This window comes from Ambystoma mexicanum, chromosome 6p (assembly GCF_040938575.1).
Source record: "Ambystoma mexicanum isolate Mex_15411 chromosome 6p, UKY_AmexF1_1, whole genome shotgun sequence".
In the NCBI taxonomy this organism is placed as follows: Eukaryota; Metazoa; Chordata; class Amphibia; order Caudata; family Ambystomatidae; genus Ambystoma; species Ambystoma mexicanum.
In genome coordinates, this window is record NC_090935.1 from 1,332,597,914 (window position 1) to 1,332,623,796 (window position 25,883).

Below are 25,883 nucleotides of genomic sequence, written 5' to 3' on the forward strand. Positions count from 1 at the left end.
GAGTGACTGTTTGTAGCATAGCCTGTTGGAGGTACATGAATCAACGGGAAGAGAGACTCTCTGGACATAGTTCCCTACCGTATATAAGGTAGTGGAAATTACCACAAAAATACCACAATAGCCCATGGTGGCACACAACACTAACACTGAAAATGTGGTGTCCCTAAAATGTAGGCCTGAGGTCTCTCTAGTGATCAAGAACAATCTAGATAAAAACCAAGGGATGTTGGATATTGGGGCCACAAATAAACCAACCACTATACCAACCAACCACGCAAACTACCGCGCATACCATCTAAATAGGTCTGAATTCTGAAATAATGCAATGTATTATTGTCATGTGTGACCCAATATGAATACAGAGAGTGATTATTGCTAAAGGTATTTTGGCGGTAAGAAAATACCGCAAAGCCCCAAATATCCACAAAATACCCAACATATTTATGGTGCGTTGCAGGCCGGGAAAGTGATCATAGAGTACCTACTGTGCGGGGCAAGCATGTCTCACACTGCCATTTGCACATTAAAGGGAACCCATTTTATAATAGCAGTGTGCCACTAAAAACGAATTTCAGAATGTCACAAAGGGAAACCACATTTTCAGACCTAGTGCAATATTTAGAGGCAAAGTTTTTTGCACATGGGACGTATTCGTCGAACAGCACCTTAGAATGGCGTGACCGCATTCAGGGTGAGGTGCAGAAAGAAAAACTAGACAATATTTTTGCAGAAGGCAGCATAATTCAGGTCTGCCTTACAAGATTATTGAATGCAGCCGATAAAAGTGCAGAGAAAGACTGTTTAATACGGCTATGCGGCAAAATATGGTTTATTTTGAATAAGTCCCTGCGAATGCAGGAAAATGATACCCAGCTAATTAACAGGTTAAAGACTGAATTAGATGGGGCAAGTAAAAATCAGGAAATGTTAAGAGCAGAATTGGATGTATGCCAAAAAGACATGCAATTAAAATGCAGAGACTTTGATGCTCAGCTATCCAAAAGCAAGAAACAATTTGAGGATAGTGAGCAGGAATTGGTACACTTAAAAGCCTTAGTGGACCACATTAGACAGGATAAAGATGAGGTTGTTTTAGAAATGCAGATTTTACAAAAAGAACATTGTGAAAAAGAATGTGATCTCCAGAGTGCAGAAAAAGAAATGATTAAAATGACTCAAGAAAGAGACAAGAGAAATAAAGAGTTCAATGAATGCCAAATGCAAATGTGTGACATGCAGGAGGTGATTAATAAGATGAGTGATGAAAACAACTATTTGCAAAATGAAGCAAACAGACTCCTTAAAAAGTGTAAGGACTTAGAACAGCAAATGTGCATTCCCAGGTCCCAGGAGAGGCGGCAGGGTACCACATTCAATGGAGTGGAGGTGAATTCTAGTTCTGCCCAAAGAGCTAGTGCTCCAGTGACTGGGCCGGTGACTGAACTTGGTTGCAGCGCCCTTGGGGGATTTGATACTCCCATTGGGGGCAGCCACCAATCTCATACTCCTGAAAACAGGATTGAATCACAAAATAGTGCAATTCCATGCATTGCAACAAGTAGCCCCATAAAAATAATGAAATCCATTAAAGCCCTGATCAAACCATTTAAAAAGGGAGGTGAATGCTGCATTGAAGATCACTTAGAAGCGGTGCATGACATTTTTAAAGCACTCCAGATACCTAAGGAACAGTACAGACAATATTTTCATTTAACTTTAGATGCCCCGACGGCCAGCATCATAAGGGGATTAAATGAACAGCAGAATATGACCTGGGTGGAGTTTGAAAAAGAAATTAGGCGTCATTTTTCTCCTTTTCAGTCATTGAAGGAGGCAAAGAAAGTCGCTTACACAATCACTGCTGGACCTAATACATCCCCTCGCCAATTTTTACAAGACTTAAAAAGAGCATTTTCTCGCTTTGATGTATCTTTTGACCCAAATTCCAATGAGTTTAAAACTGCATACTTCTATGGGCTACAGAAAGACATCATATCCCAATTGGTCCGTGAATTTGACCGTGACAAGTCCCTTGAATGGATTGTACATCAAAGCACAAAACTATATGAGGTACTCTATTGTCAGAGTAGAGAAAGTGATAAAAATGAAAGATATTAGACCTAAATCTAAAGAACCCTCAGCCACAGTAATGGAAATCAGGTCAGCCAAAATGTCCCTCGAGTCTGCTCAAAGCCAAGGTAAAAATAATGTGACACCTGAACAAAGGGGTAATCAACAAAGATCGCCATTTCCTGTACCAATGTTCCAATCACATGATCCTAGTAATAGGGAGGGCTACATCAGCCCTAGGTATTTAGGGGACAGACCCCGTGTAGGATATCGGCCTGATATGGCAGGTATGAACAATAACCAGAGACAAAATCAAGATCAAAGAAATGATGGTCCCTACCAGTCATTGGGGACACAGAGCAGATTTGATCCCAACACCATGATATATGGTAATCAGGATAGACCCCGATATGTGGATCGATTTACTGATAATGGAAATCAACATAGGGGCCAGTACCCACAATCTGAGAGACAGGACATGAGGCAAAACATGAACTACAATCCACGTCAGTACAATGATTCCCCACCAGGGGACTATAATCAAAGGATGGGTGCACCCCGCTCCCCTCCACAAATGAATCAAGAGTTCAGAAACCATCCCAACCGACATCAATCACCTGAGAGGTATCAGAATAGATCCAATCAGGGGGAAAACAACCAATATCGACCTAGGCCACAGAAAGAGGATTCTAGAGAGATGGAAAGGTTCCAGTGCCTTGAGGCCCAAGTGAAAATGTTAGCTGAGCAAATAGGAAAGCTCTATACAGCGCAAAAACAACCTTCCAAAGAGGGGGCTGATGGCCATAGCAATGACCGGGGGGCTTCCGAAAAGTGACTAAGTACTCATGATAACTGCAGTGCCAAAATGACAGATTGCTCTGATGATAATTTTGCATAACGACTCTGGGATGCCTAATGAATTAAAAATGAAAGTGCCAGTAAATGAACATGTGACAGAAAGTGCAAATACTTCTAAAAAAGAGGTACGGTTTAACCTAGAGCTAAATAAAACAGTAAAGATTTGCACAAATGAAAAAGAAACATTAGGAATTCCAAAAGAACAAAGGGACAGATTTAAGAAAAATGACTCATGCATGGGGAATACCAGTGAACAGGGAGTAAGTGGGGATGCTATAGCTCCTTCCCTGGGCAAGCAAAACAATGACCAAACACAGGCAGAAAAAGGAAATACTCAAAAGGAGGGTACAAGTCAATCACCTGAAGAATTCTTTGAGCCACATATTTTTGAAGAGGCTGAAAGGGCTGGTATCGCACTAAATGATCACAAATGCACAGAATTAAAAAATGACAAATTGCTGAATGATGTTACACATGTTCAGTTGGAAGGTTGTAATGTGGTCTCTGATGTTACCCCGATGGATGGGCGAACAGTGGCCACACTCCAAAAAACCTCTGATCATGGAGAAATGAATAAAGTCTCTCGTGCAGAAATGGGTAAAAAGGAGGGAAAAATGTCTTTCCATTTACCAATTTGCTTAGCCAAAAGTGAAAAAGGTCTGAGGAAGGTGAGCCCTGAAATCGGTAAGAATTCACACTTCTTATGTGTATTAGAGGAAGTTGAGGACAGATATTATGCACCCATCACTGTAGAAGAAAAATGCTACACCTTTGCTATGATTGACACTGGCGCACAGGCCACAATTATGTCCAAGGAGCTGGTAAAGAGTATCAATGAAGGGAGACCCCCACAGAGTCAGATCACAGTGAAGGAAAATAAGGTCCAGTGCATAACTTTAATGGGGAGGTGCCCATCATAGGTGTAACTGAGGTTGACATAAAAATAGGAAAGCACAGAATGAAACAAGAGGTATTGATCACATCTATTTGTGAAATTCCATTTCTGATGGGGACAGATTTCCTGAAAAGATTGTCTCCTCTCATAGATGGGGTGAATGGAGGGCTGGGGTCCTTAACCAAAAAACCATTGAGGCCTAAGAAACTAAAATCACAAAACAGCAACATAAATGAATGTCACACCGTTCCCAAAACAAATAATGCTGTGGAGGTATATCTCCAGAATAGTTGCATACCTAGTGTCACTGTTATATTAATGTGTCAAGACAAAATGCAGAGCAACAATGAAAAACTACCTGTACAAATATACTTGGACCCAAGGAAAAATTGACAGACTCCCATAGATGAGCACACATTACGTTTTTATTTAAAAGAGAAAACATGCAAACAGAATATTGCTCCTAAAACAGATTCAGAAAAACACATTACCACTCTGGCAGAAATACACATGGAAGATGAGCAACCATGGGTTCATGTTGGTATAAATTACTATTTTAAAACAATAAAAGCCACTTTAGCGCTTGGACATGAAAGGAGTTTCATTAATGAGAAATTGTTGCAAAAAATAATGGAGAGGGAAGAAATCCCGAAATTTAGGATTAAAAACCAATATGTTTCTGGGTTGGACAGTCCAGACTTTGAAAACCGAATTGCAGGCAGATGCATGCTTAAAATTAGCATTGGGCAGAAAACAATTTACCATAATGTATGGATAGTGAGTGGAGCACAAAATGAATTTTACATGGGCAATGACATCATGCACAGAATGTGTATGGTGTTAGATTTCCTTAATCAAAAAATATGGTCACGCCTAGGTGGTCCGGCACCTGAATTTGAAGACAAAAGAAGGGCTTATTGTGCACAACTGGTTCCTTATGCAATCGAATTATAAATGAGGAAAGATACTATTATTCCTGCATTTACAAAACAGTTTGCAATTACACTGAAATGCAAAAATGGACAGCAGATGAAAGGCTCTGATGCATTTGTATGCCTGAATGAATCCATAAAACAGCAAGGCCTGTATTATGAATACATTCCATTGGTAGATATTGGTGAAGGATCTGTAAAAATTATGGTAAATAATAAAGGTGATCAGGATATTCATTTAGAGGAAAACTCCCCATTAGGAATGGCCATACAAAAATCACATTATACGGCAGATTTAAATAACATGGTGATTGGAAATATCCCTGAAAAGTATGTAGATGCCAAGGGTGAGTTGCCAGAACACCTGGACTCTCAGCCCAAAGGAATATTTAAAATTCATTCTGTGTATCCTTATGATTCAAATGAGACAGTGTGCTGCCATCAAGAGGATTGCATAATATTTAATTTAAATGAAAATGAAACAGAAAATCAGCCCATTGAAGTGGAAGCTGATATGCCAAAATATTTAAAAGTGGCAGCTTTACAAAAAGACACAGCCATACAGAGGAAAGCGCAGAGATTCCCTTACCAGAAGATTTTCCAGAATTTTCCAAAATGGTAGAAGAGCAGATCTCCTTAGCGGATGCGTGTGACAGCAATGAGGATAGGAACAATCTGAGGGAGATATTTATGGAGTTTAAGCATGTATTTGCAAAAGATGCTTATGATTGTGGTTTAACTGATTTACATGTGGCCACACTACCAGAAGGGTGTAGCAGAGGTCCAGTGTTTGTACGCCAGTATAGACTACCGCTGGCATGTTTAGAAACATTGGCAGAGATTATTAAAAATTTGGAATCGCGGGGAATCATCAGGCCCATTCATAGCACATCCAATACACCTATTTTAGGTGTGTTAAAACCAAATGGTCAATGGCGGCTATGTGCAGACTTGAGAGAGTTAAATAAAAGAGTACCAGTATCTAGATGGCCACTGCCATTCATTGATCAGGGCCTAGCTCAGGTACATAGTTCAAAAGTATTTACCACATTAGATCTCACCTCTGGATATTGGTGCGTGCCATTGGCAGAGGAGATACAGAATTTATTTTCCTTTACATTTGACAGAACTCAATATGCCTGGCTTAGAGCTCCGTTCGGGTACATCAATAGTGGGAGTGAATTTGGCATATTTTTGAGAAAGTCCATGCCGGATGCAGCGGAAAGAGGAACAATAGTTTACGTGGACGATGTCCTGATAAAAAGTGAGGGCCTGAAAAGCCATTTTGATTAAATAAGACATGTGCTAGGCCAATTGCAGAAAGCAGGCACCAAAGTGTCTTTACAAAAAGCACAATGGTGCAAGAAAAAAGTGAACTTTCTAGGGCATGAAGTGACTGAACATGGGCTAAATCCACAAAAGAAGAAAATAGAGGCCATGCAAAGATTAAAAGATCCTAAAAATGTGAAAGGAGTAAAAAGTTTATTAGGGATGACAGGCTATAACAGAAAGTTCATTGAAAATTATGCAGAAATCACTCAACCATTGACTAAACTGCTTAAACTGAATACTCCCTGGAAATGGGAAAAAGAGCAGTCTGATGCAGTGGCTAAATTAAAGGAATGTCTTGTAAAGGCACCATGTTTAGCATATCCCATAAAGAAATAGGTTTTTCTGAACATTGTATGTCAGCAGTGTTATCACAAAAACACGATTTGAATCACAAAACCATTGCCTATGCAAGTAAGGCATTTTCCCAAGTTGAAATGAAATTTAATGAATGTGAAAAGGCCCTATTAACCACTGTGTGGGCGCTACAACATTTACGCCCCATTGTTCAGGGAGAAAAGGTGATTATTGAAACAAATCATCAACCTTTGCAATTTTTAGAGAGTAAAAGAATTAGATCAGGTAATCTAGCGCAGTCCAGAATCACTTCATGGACGCTGGCATTACAAGGTTTTCCTGGAGAAGTGAGATATGGACAAAACAAAAAGAACCCAATTGCTCAAGGGTTAGCTGACTTACGTGACTGCGCAGCTGAACAAATACCAAATGAAATGGAAGTGGAAACTAGTTTGCAGGAATTTGAACAATCACCACACAAAGCTTTTGATGAAAAAACATGCAAGGATTTGCCAACTGTATATGTGGATGGTTGTGCTTTTCACATTGAAAATGACAGTAATAAACAATTAGTGGCAGGAATAGGAAATGTCTGGTTGAAATGTGAAGGCGTCCCCAGTATAGGGATGAGGATTGGAGCTAGGAGCAGTCAGGTGGCGGAATTGGCAGCCATTTATAAAGCAATTGCTACTGCAGTTGATAAAAAGTTCAGTGAAATTGTCCTGGCGACTGATTCTGACTATGCACGGAATAGCTTTGTGGAGTATTTGCCTGGTTGGAAAGCAAGAGGCATGGTTACATACAACAAAAAGCCACTTAAACATGGAAAAATGATACAAGCCATAGACAAATTGGTGTCAGATAATAATTTAATATACTGGAGAAAAATTTGTGGGCATTTAAAAACACCAGGAGAGGATAAGGAGGGAAATGATAAGGCAGACAACCTGGCTAAGATTGGGGCTGTGATGGGAGAATTGCTACCTTTTGATTATTTAATGGCTGAAATACAAATTGATGCAGTAACACGTTCTAAAGCACCAAAGGAGGTAGATCAACCAGCGGTACAATGGAGTCATGATACGCCAGACCAAGATTTGATTGAGGCACAAAAGAATGATCGAATTTGGGAATATATTACAATCATTTAATAGATCCTGAACAAAAACCCTTTAACAGAAAATGATTGCATGGGAAAAGAAGAGTTGAGGGTGCTAGTAAAGAATAAAAAATGAATTAGATTACAGGATGGACTCATGATTAGAGGGTCCATAACAGGACAAATACAGTGGGTGGTACCCCTTTCATTCAGAGGGCTGATGCTACACCGTGCACATGATGCCATAACTGCAGGCTACAGAGGTTCACAAAAAACATTGGAGATACTAAAAGATTATGCTTACTGGCCACATATGTCCCAGGATGTGGAATTATATACTAGAGGATGTCTAGTATGCGCCCAATTTAAACCTGCTTCACCAATGCATAGAGCACCATTGATGAAAAGAGGCCTAACTCTCCCATGGTCAGATTTGCAAATAGACTATGTTTGTCATGGGTGCACAACATACGGCCCGCGGGCCAGTTGCGGCCCGCCATGCCCTTTTGACCGGCCCGCGAGGCACAAAGACTTTCCTAATGGAGGGCGGCCGCGGGCCGCCCTCCATTAGGAAAGTCTTTGTTGTCTTCCGGGCCGGGGAAAACACTGGCCCTCATTGGCTCAGCACACACACGCATCACGTCGCTCCTACGAGCCACGTAATGCGTGTGTGCTGCACCAATGGAGGGCCAGCACTACGGCTGGCGTGGTCCATAAGGCTTGATGCCGGAAGGCATTTCAGCCTTGGACCACGCCAGCCGTAGTATGATTCCAGCGTTCCAGCTTACCTGCCGCTTACCTGCCTGCCTTCCAGCATGTCTCCGGTAAGTGGTCTGTTTGTGTTTGTGTGTCGGGTTTGTTTTGCTTTATGTTTGTGTGTGTATGTTGCGGGGGGAGTGTGTCGGATGTGTATGAATGTTTGTATTTGAATGTATTTTGTGTGTATGTTGAGATGCAGGGGTGGGGGGGTGTCGGATGTGTGTGTTTGAATGTATTTTGTGTGTATGTTGAGATGGGGGTGGGGGGGTGTGTCGGATGTGTATGAATGTTTGTGGTTGAATGTATTTTGTGTGTATGTTGAGATGCGGGGGTGGGGGGGTGTGTCGGATGTGTATGAATGTATTTGAATGTATTTTGTGTGTATGTTGAGATGTGGGGGGGTGTGTGAATGTTTGTATTTGAATGTATTTTGTGTGTATGTTGAGATGTGGGGGTGTGTGTGAATGTTTGTATTTGAATGTATTTTGTGTGTATGTTGAGATGCGGGGGTGGGGGGGTGTCGGATGTGTATGAATGTATATGAATGTATTTTGTGTGTATGTTGAGATGTGGGGGGGTGTGAATGTTTGTATTTGAATGTATTTTGTGTGTATGTTGAGATGCGGAGGTGGGGGGGTGTGTCGGATGTGTATGAATGTTTGTGTTTGAATGTATTTTGTGTGTATGTTGAGATGCGGGGGTGGGGGGAAGTGTCGGATGTGTATGAATGTTTGTATTTGAATGTATTTTGTGTGTATGTTGAGATGCGGGGGTGGGGGGGTGTGTTGGATGTGTATGAATGTTTGTGTTTGAATGTATTTTGTGTGTATGTTGAGATGTGGGGGTGTGTGTGAATGTTTGTATTTGAATGTATTTTGTGTGTATGTTGAGATGTGGGGGGGGGTGAATGTTTGTATTTGAATGTATTTTGTGTGTATGTTGAGATGTGGGGGGGGTGAATGTTTGTATTTGAATGTATTTTGTGTGTGTTGAGATGCGGGGGTGTCGGATGTGTATGAATGTTTTGATTTGAATGTTTTTTGTGTGCTGAGTTGGGGTGTGGGGTTTCGGGTCTGTATGGGTGCTTGTTTGAGAGTTTGCTGATTTGGGGGGTGTGGGGGGTTCGGGGCTGTATGGGTGCATGTTTGTGTGTGTGCTGAGTTGGGGGGGTGGGGGGTTCGGGACTGTATGGGTGCATGCTTGAGTGTGTGTGTGCTGAGTTGGGGGTGGGGGTTTGGAGTTGGGGGGGTGGGGGGTTCGGGTCTGTATGGGTGCATGTTTGTGTGCTGGGGTGGGGGTTCGGGTCTGTATGGGTGCATGTTTGTGTGTGTGCTGAGTTGGGGGGTGGGGGTTCGGGTCTGTATTGGTGCATGTTTGTGTGTGTGCTGAGTTGGGGGGTTTGGTTGGGGGTGAGGGTGCCATGGGGCATAGTGTTTGGTTGGGGGTGAGGAGGCCATGGGGCATAGTGTTTGGTTGGGGGTGAGGGGGCCATGGGGCATAGTGTTTGGTTGGGGGTGAGGGGGCCATGGGGCATAGTGTTTGGTTGGGGGTGAGGGGGCCATGGGGCATAGTGTTTGGTTGGGGGTGAGGGGGCCATGGGGCATAGTGTTTGGTTGGGGGTGAGGGACATGGGGCATAGTGTTTGGTTGGGGGTGAGGGGGCCATGGGGCATAGTGTTTGGTTGGGGGTGAGGGACATGGGGCATAGTGTTTGGTTGGGGGTGAGGGGGCCATGGGGCATAGTGTTTGGTTGGGGTGAGGGGGCCATGGGGCATAGTGTATGGGGCATAGTGTATCTAGGGCAGTGGTCTTCAAACTTTTTGACCCCGAGCCCCCCCTAAGAAAAATTTCTCCGGCCCAGGCCCCCCCTATACACATGTACTCCAAAATGTTACTCGGTTGCGAACGGTTATCGCGCGCTGGAGTATAATGGTGCCCCCAACGAAGGAGTGCATGCCACACACCACGTTGTTTCAAAATCATTGCTTGCAATGATTCAAATCAGATGAGGACAAATATTTGTGAACAAAGCATTCCGATTATTTTGCTATAATACAGAGGACTCGACTAAAAATAGTGTTGGGTATTCATTTCACACAAACGAAAACACCCAATATTGCTGTCCTGTAGTAACATTTGCTATGCAAGTGCTGTAACAATTTGTTTCTGAAGTACAACAACGTACTGTCAATGCTGTCACTTGCAAGTTGGACAGTGGCATACTGGAGAACTAGTGTGAAGGGTGGGCCTGCCTTTCACCAGCCAGCCTGTCAATATTGGGTTCAATTTTTCCAATAGCCAACCGCAGGCTTTCTTCCACCTCCAGCTTTGACCGATATTTTGTCTTTAGGGCTGCAAGTGCAGAGAACCCAATTTCGCACAGGTATGAGGTGCTGAAAGGTAAAAGTACATTGACTGCACATTTTGATAAAGTTGGATACTCTGCAGACACATGTTGCCAAAATGCACCCAAAGACAATTTTCTGAATTGGCTCTCTACTAGGCGGTCACTTTGGAGCTCCATTAGTTCTTCCTGGAGTTGTATTGGGAGATGGGCTCCTACGTCAGCTAGGAAAGGCTGAACCACCCAGTCATTCATGTTGCAATTGTCGTCAGGAAAGTACTTTTCGAGACTGGTTCTGAGAGCATTTAAATGGTTTCCAATTACTTCAGAAACACATGAGAGATCATACTCCGTCTCCTCAAGAGCATCTTCTAATAATGGGAACGCATCGGCTATGCCAATATCAACCCTCCTCCTCCAAAGCTCCAGCTTCTTCTTGAATGCCGATATTTTTGCATTCATGGCAAATGATGTGGTTTCTGTGCCTTGCAGGGAGAGGTTTAGAAAATTTAGCTTTTCAAAGATGTCGCCATGGTAAGCCAACAGTATAAGCCAGCGTGGATCACACAGAGACTCTGCTTTTGTCTGGTCTAACTCCAGGAGAAAGTGTCTCACTTCGTTTCTGAGTTCATAGATGCGATTTAAAACCTTTCCCCTGGATAGCCACCTGACCTCTGTGTGAAACAGCAAAGCATCATGGTCAGCTCCCATTTCTGCACATAAGGTGGCAAACAGACGGGCTCTTGTGGGGTGCATCTTAATAAAATTTACGATCTTTACAACAGAAGTCAAAACTTGTGTCAGTTCATGCCCCATATTGCGCACAGCCAAAGCTTCTCGGTGTATCATGCAGTGTGTCCACACAATATGTGGAGCTACTGCCAATACTTTTGCTTTTAGCCCAGCTCTAGCACCACACATTGAAGGAGCACCATCCGTGCAAATACCAACACACGCCTCCCACTTTAGGCAGTTGGAATTTAGGAAGTTGTTTAAAATTTCAAAGAGTTCGGGTGCAGTTGCTCTGCCCTTAATTTGCTTACAAAACAAGAAGTCCTCCAACATCTCCTTTCCATGGCAGTACCTCACATAGGCAATCAAGTGAGCTTCTTTTGATATGTCAGTGGCCTCATCCAACTGTAGGGCGAACTGGCTGTCTTTCAAGCGCAATACCAATTCTGTACTGATATCAGAGGACAGGTCAGCAATACGGCGGCAAATTGTTGTGTCTGACATAGGGATACTTTTGCATTTCTCTGCTGCACTTTCACCAAGCATTACCCGGTTGACAGCGAGAATGGTTGGGAGAATCACTTTCTCAGCATCTGTAAAAGGCTTCTTGTTTTTGCCAAGAAAGTACGCAATGTGGTAAGATGCTTTCAAAGCATTTGCAGGTACAGATGCCACACTTTTAACAGTCTCCTTTTGCTTTTTCATGCCTTGCAGCTGCCGTACGAAGAAATCCCTGGTCTTTTTTGCTAAATCGGCATGTTTGGTTTCCAAATGCCGCCTTAATTTTGTTGGCTTCAGGCTGTCATTTGCTAATGTAGCACCACAAATCACACACTGCGGCTTCACTTCCCCAGCGACTGTGATGCATGTGAACCCAAAGTCCAAATAAGAGTGATCATATTTCCGTGTTTTTGCATTTCTTGTGTATGTTCCCACCTCTCCTTCCGCTTTACGTTTCAGATCCCTACCATCTTTGGGCACTAGAAAACGATCCATCGAGAAAAGGAGCCTGAACCTGTCGAAACATTTCAAACGGTTTTAAAAAAGTAGAAATGCAACCCAAAAAAAGCATAAACATGGCAAACACCACTTGCAAAGAGTTGAACTGAGCCATGTGAAAATGTTGGGGTTGGTGGGAAACACCCCATGCAAAAAAGGGTCAGAAATATGGGGTGGGGAAAAAAGGAGGGGAGATTTTAAAAAAGCAAAAATTCAACAAAAAACGTTCTGAAAAGCTTGGGAGTGGGGGAGGGAAACCCCACACAAAAATGGTTCCGAAACACTGGTTGGATAAAATACATTGGTACAAGTCTCAGAAGAATTACTATTCAGATCATGCAGGCCCAGTTCTAATTTCTTTTTGCAGTGTGGCCCCGGACTAGGTTGCAGGTGATAATGTGCCCCCCCCTGGGTTGCCCTTGATGATGCGTATGTCCCGGTCACCCGTGATGTGGCATCAAGCAATGCAGCGCCATACAGTGATAGAAATCAGATGGGCAGTTAGTAGTGCAAGAGGACAGCTTTGTGGGGAGGTCAGGCAACTAAAAGCAGATTGGAGCTTTACCCACAAATACAGGATATGAGAATCCAAAGGAGATGGGTTTGCAGTGAGAGGTGGCATACGGCATGAAGAAAATGGGGCCTTGTGAAATCCATACCGGCAAGGGGTGGTGGTGGTGGATGGCGGAGCTCTCAGTTTTGGGAAAAATGGAACGGTAGCGCAATCTGAGCAGGAACGAGGAGGGCAAGCATTGACTAGGGGTCCATAGATAGCTTGCGTTTAGGGGAGGAGAAAGGAAATGAGCTTAGTGTAGTAGTTGAATTTGCAGTAGTGACAGATGTGGTATTACATACCATTTGGGGATTTTCCCTAGAGCCAAGAACCTTAGTTATGGCCAAGTGCCATCAGTTTGTAGGAGAGGCTTTGCCGAAAGGAGTATCAACCTCAGAATTGGGAAAGAAAAAAGGTACCACCAAAAGTTGAAAAACATTCTCCAAAAGTCAGTAAATCATCTGTCAAACAGGACCAACACTGAAAACAAACCTGACTTCATATCCAGAGAAATAAATTTCAAGCTGCAAGTTACTACCAGGCATGAGAAGTCACTCACCACTTCAATTGGCCAAATGCACACCATATATATACTCCCCATGATCACTCGCTATTGGCGGGTGAAGGTTGAGAGCCCTGGTTTAACCAACACATTTTTTCCAGAACGAGGAGCATTGCGCAAGCTAGGGATCCAATGGATGACTGGAAACACAGCCATGGCAAATGAAGCAGGACCGGTGCTGCATTAACAACGCGGCTCCCCCATGGCAGATTGCTGGGCTCCAGCAATCTGCCATGGGGGAGCCGCGTTGTAAAAAAAAAAAAACACCAACAGAGCAGTTCCGGTCGCCCGCTCGCCTCCTCTCCCCCATGCATGCCCCCCAATGTGGGGGATGCAGGGAGAGAGGGGCGCAGGGGGACCGGTGCTGCATTAATAACGCGGCTCCCCCATGGCAGATTGCCACGGGGGAGCCGTGTTAAACATAAAGCGGAACGAGTCACTTACCTCGGACTTGTCGTCGGCGGCGGCGGCAGCAGCAGCAACAACAACAGGGAACACAGGACACCACAACGCAGCCTGGACGCGCGATCCAAATGCAGGAAAGTGCGCGTCCAGGCTGCGTTTATTTCCTGTTTCCATGGCCACGCCCCCACCACATCGCACTGGCTGAGCATGTGCATGGGAGCCAGTGGCTCCCCATTGCACATGCTCAGTTCAGTGCGGCCAAAAAAAAAAAAAAAAAGCGTTACTCGTTTTCTTTTGGAAGGCATCACGCGCCCCCCCAGGCATGGTGGCGCCCCCCCCAAGGGGGGCGCACCCCACAGATTGAAGACCTCTGATCTAGGGTCAATAAAATATATATGTTAATTAAACAGGCGAGATACAATAACTAAATAGAAATAAATTATAACAATGGAAAATGTGTAGTACAAAATGTAAGTTTGAAATGCAAATAAAAATCGTTACCCCTCAAAAACATTCTTTTTCCATGTGTTTAGTACAAATTGGGAGTTTAAAAAGCCTCCTGCCACGCCCCGCCCACATTTACTTTTCGGCCCACTATAGCCCTCATGTAAGGTACTTTCGGCCCTCTGTCAAAATCAGTTGTGCACCCCTGATGTAGGTCCTTTAAAAAGGTCGAGCAGGGGAAACCGTTATATTTTAAGTGTGGTATGTTTGATGTCGAAGTGGATTGAATGCATTCCTGCACCAGATTGTAGTGCGCAAACAGCAGCCACATTGCTGGTGAACCATGTGTTCTCAAGGTTTGGGTTGCCACAAAGAATTGAGTCAGACAGAGGAAGTCATTTCACAAGTACTCTAATGAGTAAGGTATGGCAAATACTAGGTGTGAAAAGGAAACTACATATCGCATATCGGGCAGCGTCTTCAGGTACAGTTGAAAGGAGCAATAGGTCTGTTGTGGATATTTTAAAGAAATTTGTGGCAGAAGCAGGTTCCAGCTGGGATTTACGTCTACCTTTAGTTTTAATGGCAATCAGATCAACTCCTGCCAAAGCAACAGGTGTTAGCCCCCATGAGGTCTTGACAGGTAGGAAAATGGTGTTACCACAACACCTGCTATACAGAACACATGAGCAGACACTTGTGAGCGCATCCACAGTTCATGAGTACATTGATGAACTGAGGAAGCATTTGCAACATGCATTTGCTTTTGTGCAGTGAAATCTGGAAAGGGCTGCTGACAGTGCTAAGACATACTATGATAAAAGAACATCAGTGAGAGAATACAGTGTTGGGGATCAAAAAGTAAACAGAAAAATTCTAAATTTCTAGCAGCCTGGCAGGGGCCATTTCGAATTATAGATAAGGTCTCTCCTGTGGTTTATAAAATTTTGAAAAATGAAGGTGAAACGGCGATAGAGCAGTTTGTCCACGTAAATCAGATCAAGCCATGCCATCCCAGACATGAGATCGGGCAGCTTGAGCATGTAGAAACAGATAAAGTCCCTTAAACACAAAAAGATAAAATAAATGGGTACAGTCAGGAGGCAGTGACAGAAGTTGATTGTTATAATGGCACATAAACACTGTAATATATATATATATATATATATATATATATATATATATATATATATATATATATATATATATATATATATATAAATATAGATAATGCAAACACATATTATATTAAAAAAAAGAGGCCACGGGAGACGATGGAGTCCTGGAGCCCACGTGGACGGATTCCGGGAAAGCCCCAAAGAGGGGTGAAGACCAAGGCTGCAAAGCGATCAGCATTGAAGATGATACCAATGATATGGTTAATGATGATATTTGGAGGGATCTTCAAGAATTCAGAAGCACAGGTTGTCATTGAACCGGGACCAGCATCTGGTATCGCGGTGGAAGAGGCACCAGGATTCATCATGAGTGATAGAAGGATGATTTTCCAAAATATCTACATACCATTGAATCCTGAGATTTTGATTGAAAAACACTTGAACAATACCGGAATTAAGAGTGAACAGACTAAAGAGTGGCTGGAAATAAGAAAAGAGGACGCTAAGCAGTCAATAAGAGATATATTAATGCAGTTGGAGAAAACATTTGTGAATTCATCAGACATTAAGAAGAGGAGAGGAAAGAGAGGTGCAGTGATGCTCGCGATATCATTGGTAATGTATATAGTTGGAGCCATAATAGGTACCACAATATCAACAGCCAATTCTATTTCGGTAGGAACACTGAGTACTAAAGCGCAACAACTGAGTATTGACCTAGAAATAATACAAAAAACATTAGATGGGATTAGAGGGGGACTGGATGAACAAGTAAGATTCATAAATGAAACTGCAATCATTCTAAATGAACAAGCGGATGTGATGCAACGGGCGACTAAAATAATACTTAAGCATGACAGAACTTTAAATGAAATATTGAACATAATGAGTCCTGACTATTAACGAATTATATGAGAGAAGTTCAAACTGCAGTTTCACAATTGATTCAAGGACATATCCCCTTGTATTTTGTTTCGCAGGATATTATTCGTCAAATGATAGAAAGATTGACCAGGAGGGAAATTGATATGATACAGGTAAAAATTGCATTTGAAATGGGTAATGCAATGCCATTATACGTGGACTTGGAAAGACTAGAGATCGGATTTTTGCTATGCATCCCATATGTAACTCCTGAATGTGGGATTTTGGCAAGAGGACAAATTTATTAAGATTAAGACTCCAGAAGTGGTGGCATTTCAGTCATGGGAACCTGAAGTTTATTTAATACCAAACCTGGAAACATGTGTCAAATTTAAAGAACAAAATTATATGTGTCCAGGTAAACCGTTTGTTCCTGATGCCACAGATGCTATTTGTGGTTTGAAATCTGACCCAAGTATATCAGAAGGATGTGAAGTGATTATTAGCAATATGGGGAGTGAAGAACTGGCACAGGCTAAGATGGTCAGAGGTAAATGGTTGGTCAGCACCTGTTTAAAGAACATGACGGTAGTACATTTAAACCATGGAACATACGTGGTTAAACAGGTGAAATATAATGTTTTTTATTTACAGGTTCCAAAGGATACAATTGTGTCAATTGGGGGGTTAACATTGTTTCATGTAACAAATGATGTTTGGGAAAGCCAAGTTGAAAATATCGATTTTTTTCAAAGGGATACTTTTCCAATAGATCCGGATGTGGAATATTTATTGAATCACAAAGAAAGGCATGTTATAAAAATGAATTTGAGAAAAAACAATATTACAATTAGTAATCTGGGGATAATAGAAGTGGAAAGATTTAATTGGGGAACCTGGGGGGAACGCTCAATAGTGGGTTTGGCTGTCCTGGTGCTAATCATGGGTGGATGGTTGATTGTGCTATCAGTAAAAATGAAAATGTTACTGATTTTAGTAACTACGTCAGGAAGAGAAAGATATCCCAATACACATGCATTTTAAAAGAAGAAAAAGAACAAGTTGTTTTTAGGAATTGGCTTGGATCGTAGCCAAGTTCTAAAAACAAAAGGAGGGTATGTAAGGATATTTGGGGTGTTACAGCACAGAGTACAGCACTACTGCACAGGTAGCATTTTTTTATGCAGCACCACTACATGGGTGTAGTGCATTGCTATATGTGTTGCCAGAGTAACATGGACATATAAGTAAAGACAGGCTATTCAGTCAAAAACGATTTTTACATATAAGATGCAAATCCATTTTTACAGTTAAAAGCACACATCTGCACACTATTTTTCACCTGAAATGCCCATGTTGCAAGAGACACATTTGAAAATTAATAACTAACTTTATTAACAACTAACCTGACTAATAAAACTTCATTTAACATAACCCACTAATAAAAATGTGTCTCCACTGCAGAATTAGGCCTACTCTGAAAGTGAACTTTTAAACGCACATTCATTTTTTTTCTCTGCTGCTCTGTCCACATAACTACAGGAAGCAAAGAGCTCGAAGGAACAGGAAATCAGTTTGTTACAATTGCCACTGTAGAAGTGAGCCATTGTGTAGTGAGGGAGGAGATGACATGATTGATTCTGATTGGAGCAGCGTCATAGCAAGTATCATGCTAGAGGCTGTGATTAGAACTTTGCTGGGGAAGCTTGAGAAGAGGGGGAGGCAATCGACATCTGGCAGAGCTGGGAGAAGGATCTCTTTCCTGGCTGGGGCCTTCCTGCTGCAAAAGCGGAGAGTTCCAGGCAATAACCCCGGTTTGAGAACGGCAGACGCTTGTTCTCACTGGGGTTGATATTCAAGGGAGCCAAATTCAGAGAGAGAATAGCCGGAGAAAACTCATGCTGAACAGATAAGGTAATTACAGAAGCGAGTGGGAGCTGTGCGAAAGTGTGCGAAACGGTTCAGTCAGTGTATTCGAGGGAGTCCCAGTCCCTTATCAGCATATTTAATGTTACCAATTGAATATATTTTCGCAGCTCTCTGTTCATTTTATCACAAATAATGTTGTACCATTTCATTTATTTCTGTAAAAAAAGTTAAACTGTGTTTAAAAGAAATTTCTATAATACAAAAATATTTGAAAACAGATAGCTAGTGTGTATTATTTCTCTCTTTCATTTTGCATGGGGAAAAGCTTAAACGTGGGTAGATCTTTAAACAGTGCAATTGTCATTTTAAGGCAGATGTGTGCATGATTCTATTCAGTATGGACAGTTGTGAGTGACTGTTTGTAGCATAGCCTGTTGGAGGTACATGAGTCAACCGGAAGAGAGACTCTCTGGACATAGTTTCCTACCGTATATAAGGTAGTGGAAATTATCACAAAAATACCACAATAGCCCATGGTGACACACAACACTAACACTGAAAATGCAGTGTCCCTAAAATGTAGGCCTGAGGTCTCTCTAGTGATCAAGAACAATCTAGATAAAAACCAAGGGATGTTGGATATTGGGGCCACAAATAAACCAACCACTATACCAACCAACCATGCAAACTACCGAGCATACCATCTAAATAGGTCTGAATTCTGAAATAATGCAATGTATTATTGTCATGTGTGACCCAATATGAATACAGAGAGTGATTATTGCTAAAGGTATTTTGGTGGTAAGAAAATACCGCAAAGCCCCAAATATCCACAAAATACCCAACAGCTGCCATAAAATGCCACTTTGTGCATCACACCCACGTGTGACAGCATACTGCCTGGAACTCACGGGGTCTCAGTCCCTGACTCTTTAAGCAATGCCCCCATCTCTCTATAGGCTGCTACTTCCTAAAGCGCCTTGAACATTGCCCCCTCGGCACACACACGCTGGCTGGGCATTCGGAAACCTCCACTGAGCTCCGTGAGGATCTTGTATCGGGAGAGGTTTCAATCCACTTGGGTATGTCATCAAACTGAAAAAAGAGGAATTGTTTCCATAACTTCTTACTCCACTTACCACACGTTCCTGGTACAAGGGCAAATGCCTGCTCTCGGTAGGATTTTCTGACGGGTAGGAAAAAATGACAGGTCAGGCTGTCAGATTTTCCTTCCCTGTCACTTTTTCCTACCCCTCGGTGGGTTGCCCAATGCCTGCTCTCGGTAGGATTTTCTGATGGGTAGCAAAAAATGACAGGTCAGGCTGTCAGATTTTCCTACCCCGTCACTTTTTCCAACCCCTGGGTGGGTTGCCCAATGCCTGCTGTTGGTAGGATTTTCTAACGGGTAGGAAAAAAATGACATTACAATTTCTGTCAGATTTTCCTACCACGTCAGATTTTCCTATCGGTAGGATTTTCTGACAGGTATCAAAAAATGACATTACAATTCCTGTCAGATTTTCTGACAGATAGCAAAGAGTGACGTTACACCGACAACAAAGACAATCTTGAAGAGTGCAGATGCTAAATAAACCCACGGCACGGCAACAAAGGCAACCCCTGCTGCCGGCAACAAAGCCAATCTTAGTGTATGTGCATGCAGGAAGCCGCGGATCACAGACTTTCCTGCTTTAAAATAACCTAACCGCCCGTAAACAGTCCGGGCCTAACACATGGTGCTCGCATTAGTCTGCCCCACCTTAACATCATCTGCATCTCTCCTTCTCTGCAGCTAAAACCGACAAACCTTCCCCGTTGCCACAGCTGCTTATGTTTACAAGCGCACAACGCTCTCTATAGAACACTGCACACACTTTGGGGGCATCATCCAGAGCAGCGCTGCTAATCCAGTGGCAATGCCGGACCGGATTACCTTACTATCTGGTGCCTCCTTGACCCAACCTCTCTCCACACACTGTGGCGTCGAGGGACCTGAGCCCTGCCGGCAAAGCAGCCTGCACTCTCCCGTCCGCCGCGGGAAGCAGGGGTGTCCGAAGCTTTGTCTTGAAAAGATGGTGCTGCAGCCTCAACTTCAAAATAGATCACTTGGCGCCAAACTTGAAACATAGTCCACAGGAGTTCCACTGAAAACAAGGATTGATGCATAGAAATTAAAATATAACGGCCATCTACTTATGTGCAGTCATTTTGCTCCTACTTTGGAGCGCACACAGCTCCCCGGCAACAGCAGCAGGCCGGCAGACATGAGCGAGAGGGTCAAGGCCCGAATTATGCTTTGGCCATTTCATCGCCAAGTGTTGGCAAATTGCCATGCCAACGCCACAGACTGCTCCAGCATTCCCCATTATCTTTTCATTTACAGTAGCAATGTTGTTTGGTGATATTTAAGGCCAACAAAACAAACCGAGTTTACCTTCTTGACATGAGGACAGGGCGTGTGGGCGGAGCATTGTGCAATTGGGCAGAGTCTTGTTTAGTTATAGGCGGGGCATAAATCTCAGGGTTCTTGATTTTCAAATGTAGGCAGTTATGGGCGGCTCTGTAGATAATGAACCGTACAGGTGACGCACTCTCCAAGCAAAACGCACAGGATAGAGGTAGTTGAAAGTGGTCGTGAAGGTTCCCAAATATGTACGAGAAAGAGGGCGCCTATGTTGGAAAACACTGATCCTTATGAGTGTTTTATATTGAAACAACTCCTTTATAAAATGGCCACCGGCGTTATTGCAAACAGCAGGTGCCTCCTTGGGTTAACGTTGTTGCGCGAAAAGTCAAAGGGAGTGTTTTTCGCATAGCCAGCATCACTTTGAAATAGGAAGAACGCGCCTGTGTACGGTCTTGTGTCGCCGGTTCGGTGACCGTGAGCGATGGCAATTCAAATTCTGGAGTCTCCCTTATTTACAGTGGAAAGCAGCTCGCGTAGGTAAGGTTGGAACAAGACTTCAGCGCTGAAACCTGGGCGTTCAATACACGACCGTGGGGGCGTTTAAGGCGTTCTTTTCGAGCAGTTCGGGAATGTTTCACCACAAAGAGCAGAACGCGTCCACTGCAAACATACAAGGACGGTATGCTATTTTTCAAAAAGTATACCTCCGAAGAATTTTGTCAAACTTACCTCTCAAACATGGCCGCCGCAACGAGCCACCCCGTTACTTTTGCCGGTAGACTGACTATGCTTTCTTCAGTTTCTATGTTGCGCGTTTACGGTGTTGTGTAACCGGAAGTGCGCTCGAGCGGCTGGTGTCACCGAGTGATTCGAATGTCCGAGTTTAGTGAGCCGCCATGAAACCCCGTGGGGAGCGCAGGAGAAAGCCGGCTGCACGCAACAGAGGAGCGCCTGGGTACCGCAGGGCGCAACCAGACAGAGCAGCCGTAGCAGCTCCGGTGAGTGGCATCGTACAATCGATACTAGAAGCCGCTGACACGGAAAGATGTGTACCAATGCCGACCATCCTTTTGGAGCGGTCGTCTGAGCGCTGGATACGGCGAGGCCTGTGGTAGCAATGGACAGGGGGGTTTGCGTGACGTCACTTTATCTTTTGTGACGTGCATCTTATAGGCTGACTGAGGGCCACTGGGGTCAGCCGGGCTGCAGGAGGCGGAGGCAACAGATCTCGGGGCTGGAGCTAGCAGTGGCAAGAGGAAACTAGGGGCCAAAGTCTGTGCATGGGCACCAAAGACGGAAAAACACAGGTTTGAGTCCTACAATGACTACCATGCACATGGAAAACTGCACATAAGCCATATACATAAGATGATACCAAGGCACGCCCCAAACATAGAACTAAAAACTCACCTAAACATGTACCATAATCACAAATAAAATGTCACAGAGCAACACTACAGCCGACACATCCACAAACTCTCAACAGTGTGTGTGTGTGAGTATCGCCCGCCATTGGAAAACCAAAAAAATGAATGCTAATAACTTTTGACTCGTACGACAGATGTGGCTGACATTTTTTAGACAAAATTGTATGTACTATGTGCCCCCGCCAATACCGCACGCTGTGGTCCCTTGGTGCTCTGGCAGATCTGTAAAGCAAGAGGAGGGAGGTGTGAGTTCGTAGCACTGTGTGGGAGAAAAGTGCAAGAGAGCTGTGATGTGCTGTCAGCAGTTTCTGTTCGGTTTACACCATTCTCTGAGCGTAGGTGTGCTTTTCGGTTGGTAGCCATCATGTGCTGTTGTGCAAGGCTATGTGTGGTTCGTTTGGTTGTGTAGTGAAATTAAGTGCATGCGGTTTGTTTTGCTGTAGGGGTATGGTGTTTAGTTCCACGTTTGAAAGGTGTACACAGGAGTTGATTTTTACTAGGGTTGGTTAGTGGCTTTACCCTATCGTACCCCAACAGTTTTGATTGTGGCCTGTGTCCCTTCCCCTTTTGTGTATTCTGGTGTCCTATGCTTATCAGTCTTGTGTGTAGAAGAGTGGCTCCACAATGGGTTATTTAGTGGCAGTACACTTTCCACCCCCAGCGTTCCGACCAGGTGACACACACATCCCCTCGCCGACAGCACACCCCAGTGTGCAGCGACCATCAGTGGCTCCCCAGGGTACGGTTGCAGCACTTCCGAGATCGGGATGCACCGCTCAGCATTTTTCCTGTAAAGCTCTTTTCAGTGGTCCATTTAAGTTTGAGTCATCTCTCCCCTAAACACCTAAAGTTGGGACTCTACAGTAAATGCAGTGACACCTAGATCTGAGACACAGTAGCAAATGATTTAAAAAATCCCACATTTAAGTGGCAGGATAAATGGAGAAATGCTTAAGTTTGGTGTTGTGGTGCTAATGCAGTGATGCCTAGATATGGGGCACAGCAGCAAATGAACAAATAGCTTGATTTGAGGTAATAGGGCAGTGGGGGGAGATATGTAAAGTTTGAGAGTCAACAGAGAAACAGCTTGCCGTGTCGTACAGCAGTGATTGAAAAAAATGTCTTGGGTTACTAAAATGGGTGTGCTAAGGTAATAAGAGTGGTAGGGCTTTGCTAGAATACAGTAATTGCTGTACTCCCCACCCAAGCGTAGACGAGCAAACACAGACTGGAGCTGCTACTCCGGGAGCTACCGTTTGCCTTGTGGCCGTTAGCCGCTTCCCGCCTTGGTTATATGGTCTTAGTGGGTCTCACCTGCCAATCGGAGCACAAGAGAGGGGTGGGAGAACGGTCGATGCAGGAAATGGGGGTCGGGGAGATGCGCAAGACAGCACAGAAAGATGGAAATAACGCAAACAAAATCCAAAGGAGGGAGGGGGGTTGGACCTCGCAGAGGCCACCAGCTTAGCTCACATAAGTGAAGTAGTTGTTGTGTTGCTCCCTACCCAAAATGTACATATGGGGAATTTGCATATCCACACCCGCCGCTCTGTATAGCGTGGCCCGGACTCTCTAGCAGTCGACACAGTTATTAGAGAACACTCTGGGTTCATCAATGACTCCCAGCCACAAGAACGGGAGACTCGCTGTGAGGAAAGTTTACTGTCTTTTATTAGCAAAACAAAAATGACAGGGATCCCACCCGACACATGAGTATCTCCTGGAGCTCTCGCCTTCTAAGCGTGTCACCCAGCTTTATCCCGTTGTGACGTCAGAAATTCAAGTTCCAACCCAAAAACGTATTGGCGATTACATTAGTCAGTTTGGGTAGGCTACATATAGAGAATATGCAGGTTACTACTACGGTCGGATAGCCATATCTAGTGGCTCCTAGGAGCACCTCTATTAGCATTAGTCTACAATGTTGCAGGGTCACAGAGAGACCATTGGCCCTTGCAACACATTTTATATCCTTGCGTGTAAGTTGACTTTAGATGATTCCCAGACTGTACCTTTCAAGGAAATGACAAGGTGAACGCTTTGCACCTACATGTTCTAATAGTGCCATTCTCCTCACCTCACCTAAGCCTGTGAGAGTGCACTTGCTCGTCCATATGCAACACTTGTAGCTTCTTCCCTGGTCTGATGGGAACGTCTGTCTACCTTGGTCCAGTGAGCTTTGTCCTGTTCAGCTGGGTCACGTGTGCTGAGACCACAAAATGAGAACCCTCCTGCTTGTAATGAAATGAAATGATATTTTATTTATATTGCGCTCGTACACAAGTGTTTCAAGTGTTGTAATTATGAGGATTTTACCTGAAGTTCTGCAGGTGGCTTACTGTCTTCATAACTGGAACTTTTCCATCTCCATTTGTCCTTGGCTGAGTGCCTTGTTTCTACACGCCGTTGGCTGCTGCAATCATGTCGGCTCCTCCATGTACTCGAAGCCTGTCTCTCCTTTGCCATCCGCTTCAGAGACCTATAGCTTCCATATCATTCCTTATGGCTTCTCCATGTTGGTAGCAGTCAAGCATGTGCAAGCTAAATGTTTAGCATAGAGATATGTATGTTTGTCTGTCCTCTGCCTGAGTGAGTCATAAGCATGTGCTTTGTGCCTATATTCAATAAACTAGTGCATGTTCATCTAACTTCATGAATGGATGGTCATGAATATGTACTAATGTATAAATGTGGTTATGTTGTGTTGTCGGTGATGTCATTGATTTCTGGCTTTGCAGTCAGTCGACTTATATGCCATTTCCATATCGTCGAAATCCTCAATTGGGTATGGTCTGAATGGTTGTCTGAGAGAATAGTGCTTCTCGCACCCGCGAAACATATGGTGATGGGCATAAGAGTGAGGCACGACTGTGGTGATTGCCCTACGAGTCATGCACATCTGTCATTTCTGTCTTCGTGTTGAAAGCCGCGGGCGGGCATGACGATCAGATTTTGTCCCCACTCTACAATCCTCTCTGATCGACCTGTCGACCACACTACCTGCATGACTCTCTTGGTTTATCTTCAGTTTCGAGAGCTAGAGCTTTTGTTATCCCTCTGCGATGTCCATAGTATTTTGTATGATCATCCAGGCACCATGTCACATAACTGCAGCCCCCATCAACGATGCACCAAACCCATTTTCCCCAGTAATCATGGGTATTGTATGGATACTGGAACAGAGGACACTGCGTCAATTGCGTTTTCAGTGAATTTCATTTTTGTTTCCTCTTCAGTTTATGCGTCTGTGTGCACTTTCATCCCTAAAGTCATCTTAGTTTTCCTACGCTGCATGATTATTATCCTGGTGACACAAAATGTGAGCAACATTAGTATCAAAGCTGCTACTTTCATTGGTCATCCATGTTATTCATGAGAATATGTATGACGGCCAACCCTTATTCTTTCCTTCTGCCTCCATCTTCGTGTGTAGTTCAGAAGGCCTGGTGATGGCCTCTGCCAGCCTTCCATTATCTTCGTCATTGGCAGGAACTAATGGACGCAAGAAGACCTGATCTTGGCCAAGTCCTCCCTCCATGACTGTGAGAAGATTTAGAACGTATCTGGTCTGGAGCGCCACTAGCCTTACTGCCCCCAGCTCCTCCATGATGGCATTGAACCCCTTGATGGTTGAGTTTATCGTCTGCATCAGCTCCCAACACGTAATCTGGAGCCATTTGGCATTTGTGCTTGTCTGTACTTCTGGAACGATAGATGCGAAAAACATCTTGGTTCTGCTGAACAACCTGTGCTCTAGTAGTATTGCGTCCAATGCTTTCTCCATCTGTTGATCTTTGCTCTGGTCATTCCATCTTTGCTCTGGTCATCCCTACAGATCTCTTCCTTTTGTTGCTGTCCATTTTAGGGAACCCATCAACTTGTATGTCCTTCTGAAGCGCTACTAATGCTACGGTGTTCGGA

The 25,883-nt window shown here is 43.8% G+C and overlaps 1 protein-coding gene and 1 long non-coding RNA gene across 4 annotated transcripts in view; one reads left to right on the top strand and one right to left on the bottom strand.

Moving 5' to 3' along the window:
- LOC138510383 (uncharacterized) overlaps positions 1–21,385 on the bottom strand; it is a 350,876-nt gene extending 329,491 nt beyond the window's left edge. Inside the window, exon 1 of the long non-coding RNA XR_011280375.1 lies at positions 21,265–21,385. This is a non-coding gene — a long non-coding RNA (uncharacterized lncRNA). The remainder of the gene's footprint in view (positions 1–21,264) is intronic.
- Positions 20,910–25,883, top strand: part of TOPORS (TOP1 binding arginine/serine rich protein, E3 ubiquitin ligase) — a 74,685-nt gene continuing 69,711 nt past the window's right edge. Inside the window, exon 1 of one of the 3 annotated variants that reach the window (XM_069626001.1) lies at positions 20,910–21,072. Coding sequence is in view for 2 of the 3 variants with exons in the window: in XM_069625999.1 (XP_069482100.1) it covers positions 21,432–21,533 (102 nt within the window). In the remaining variant the exon portion in view is untranslated. Of the gene's footprint in view, positions 21,073–21,395; positions 21,534–21,719; positions 21,843–25,883 lie in introns of those variants that run through there. The other 2 variants (XM_069625999.1, XM_069626000.1) reach the window with 2 other exon arrangements.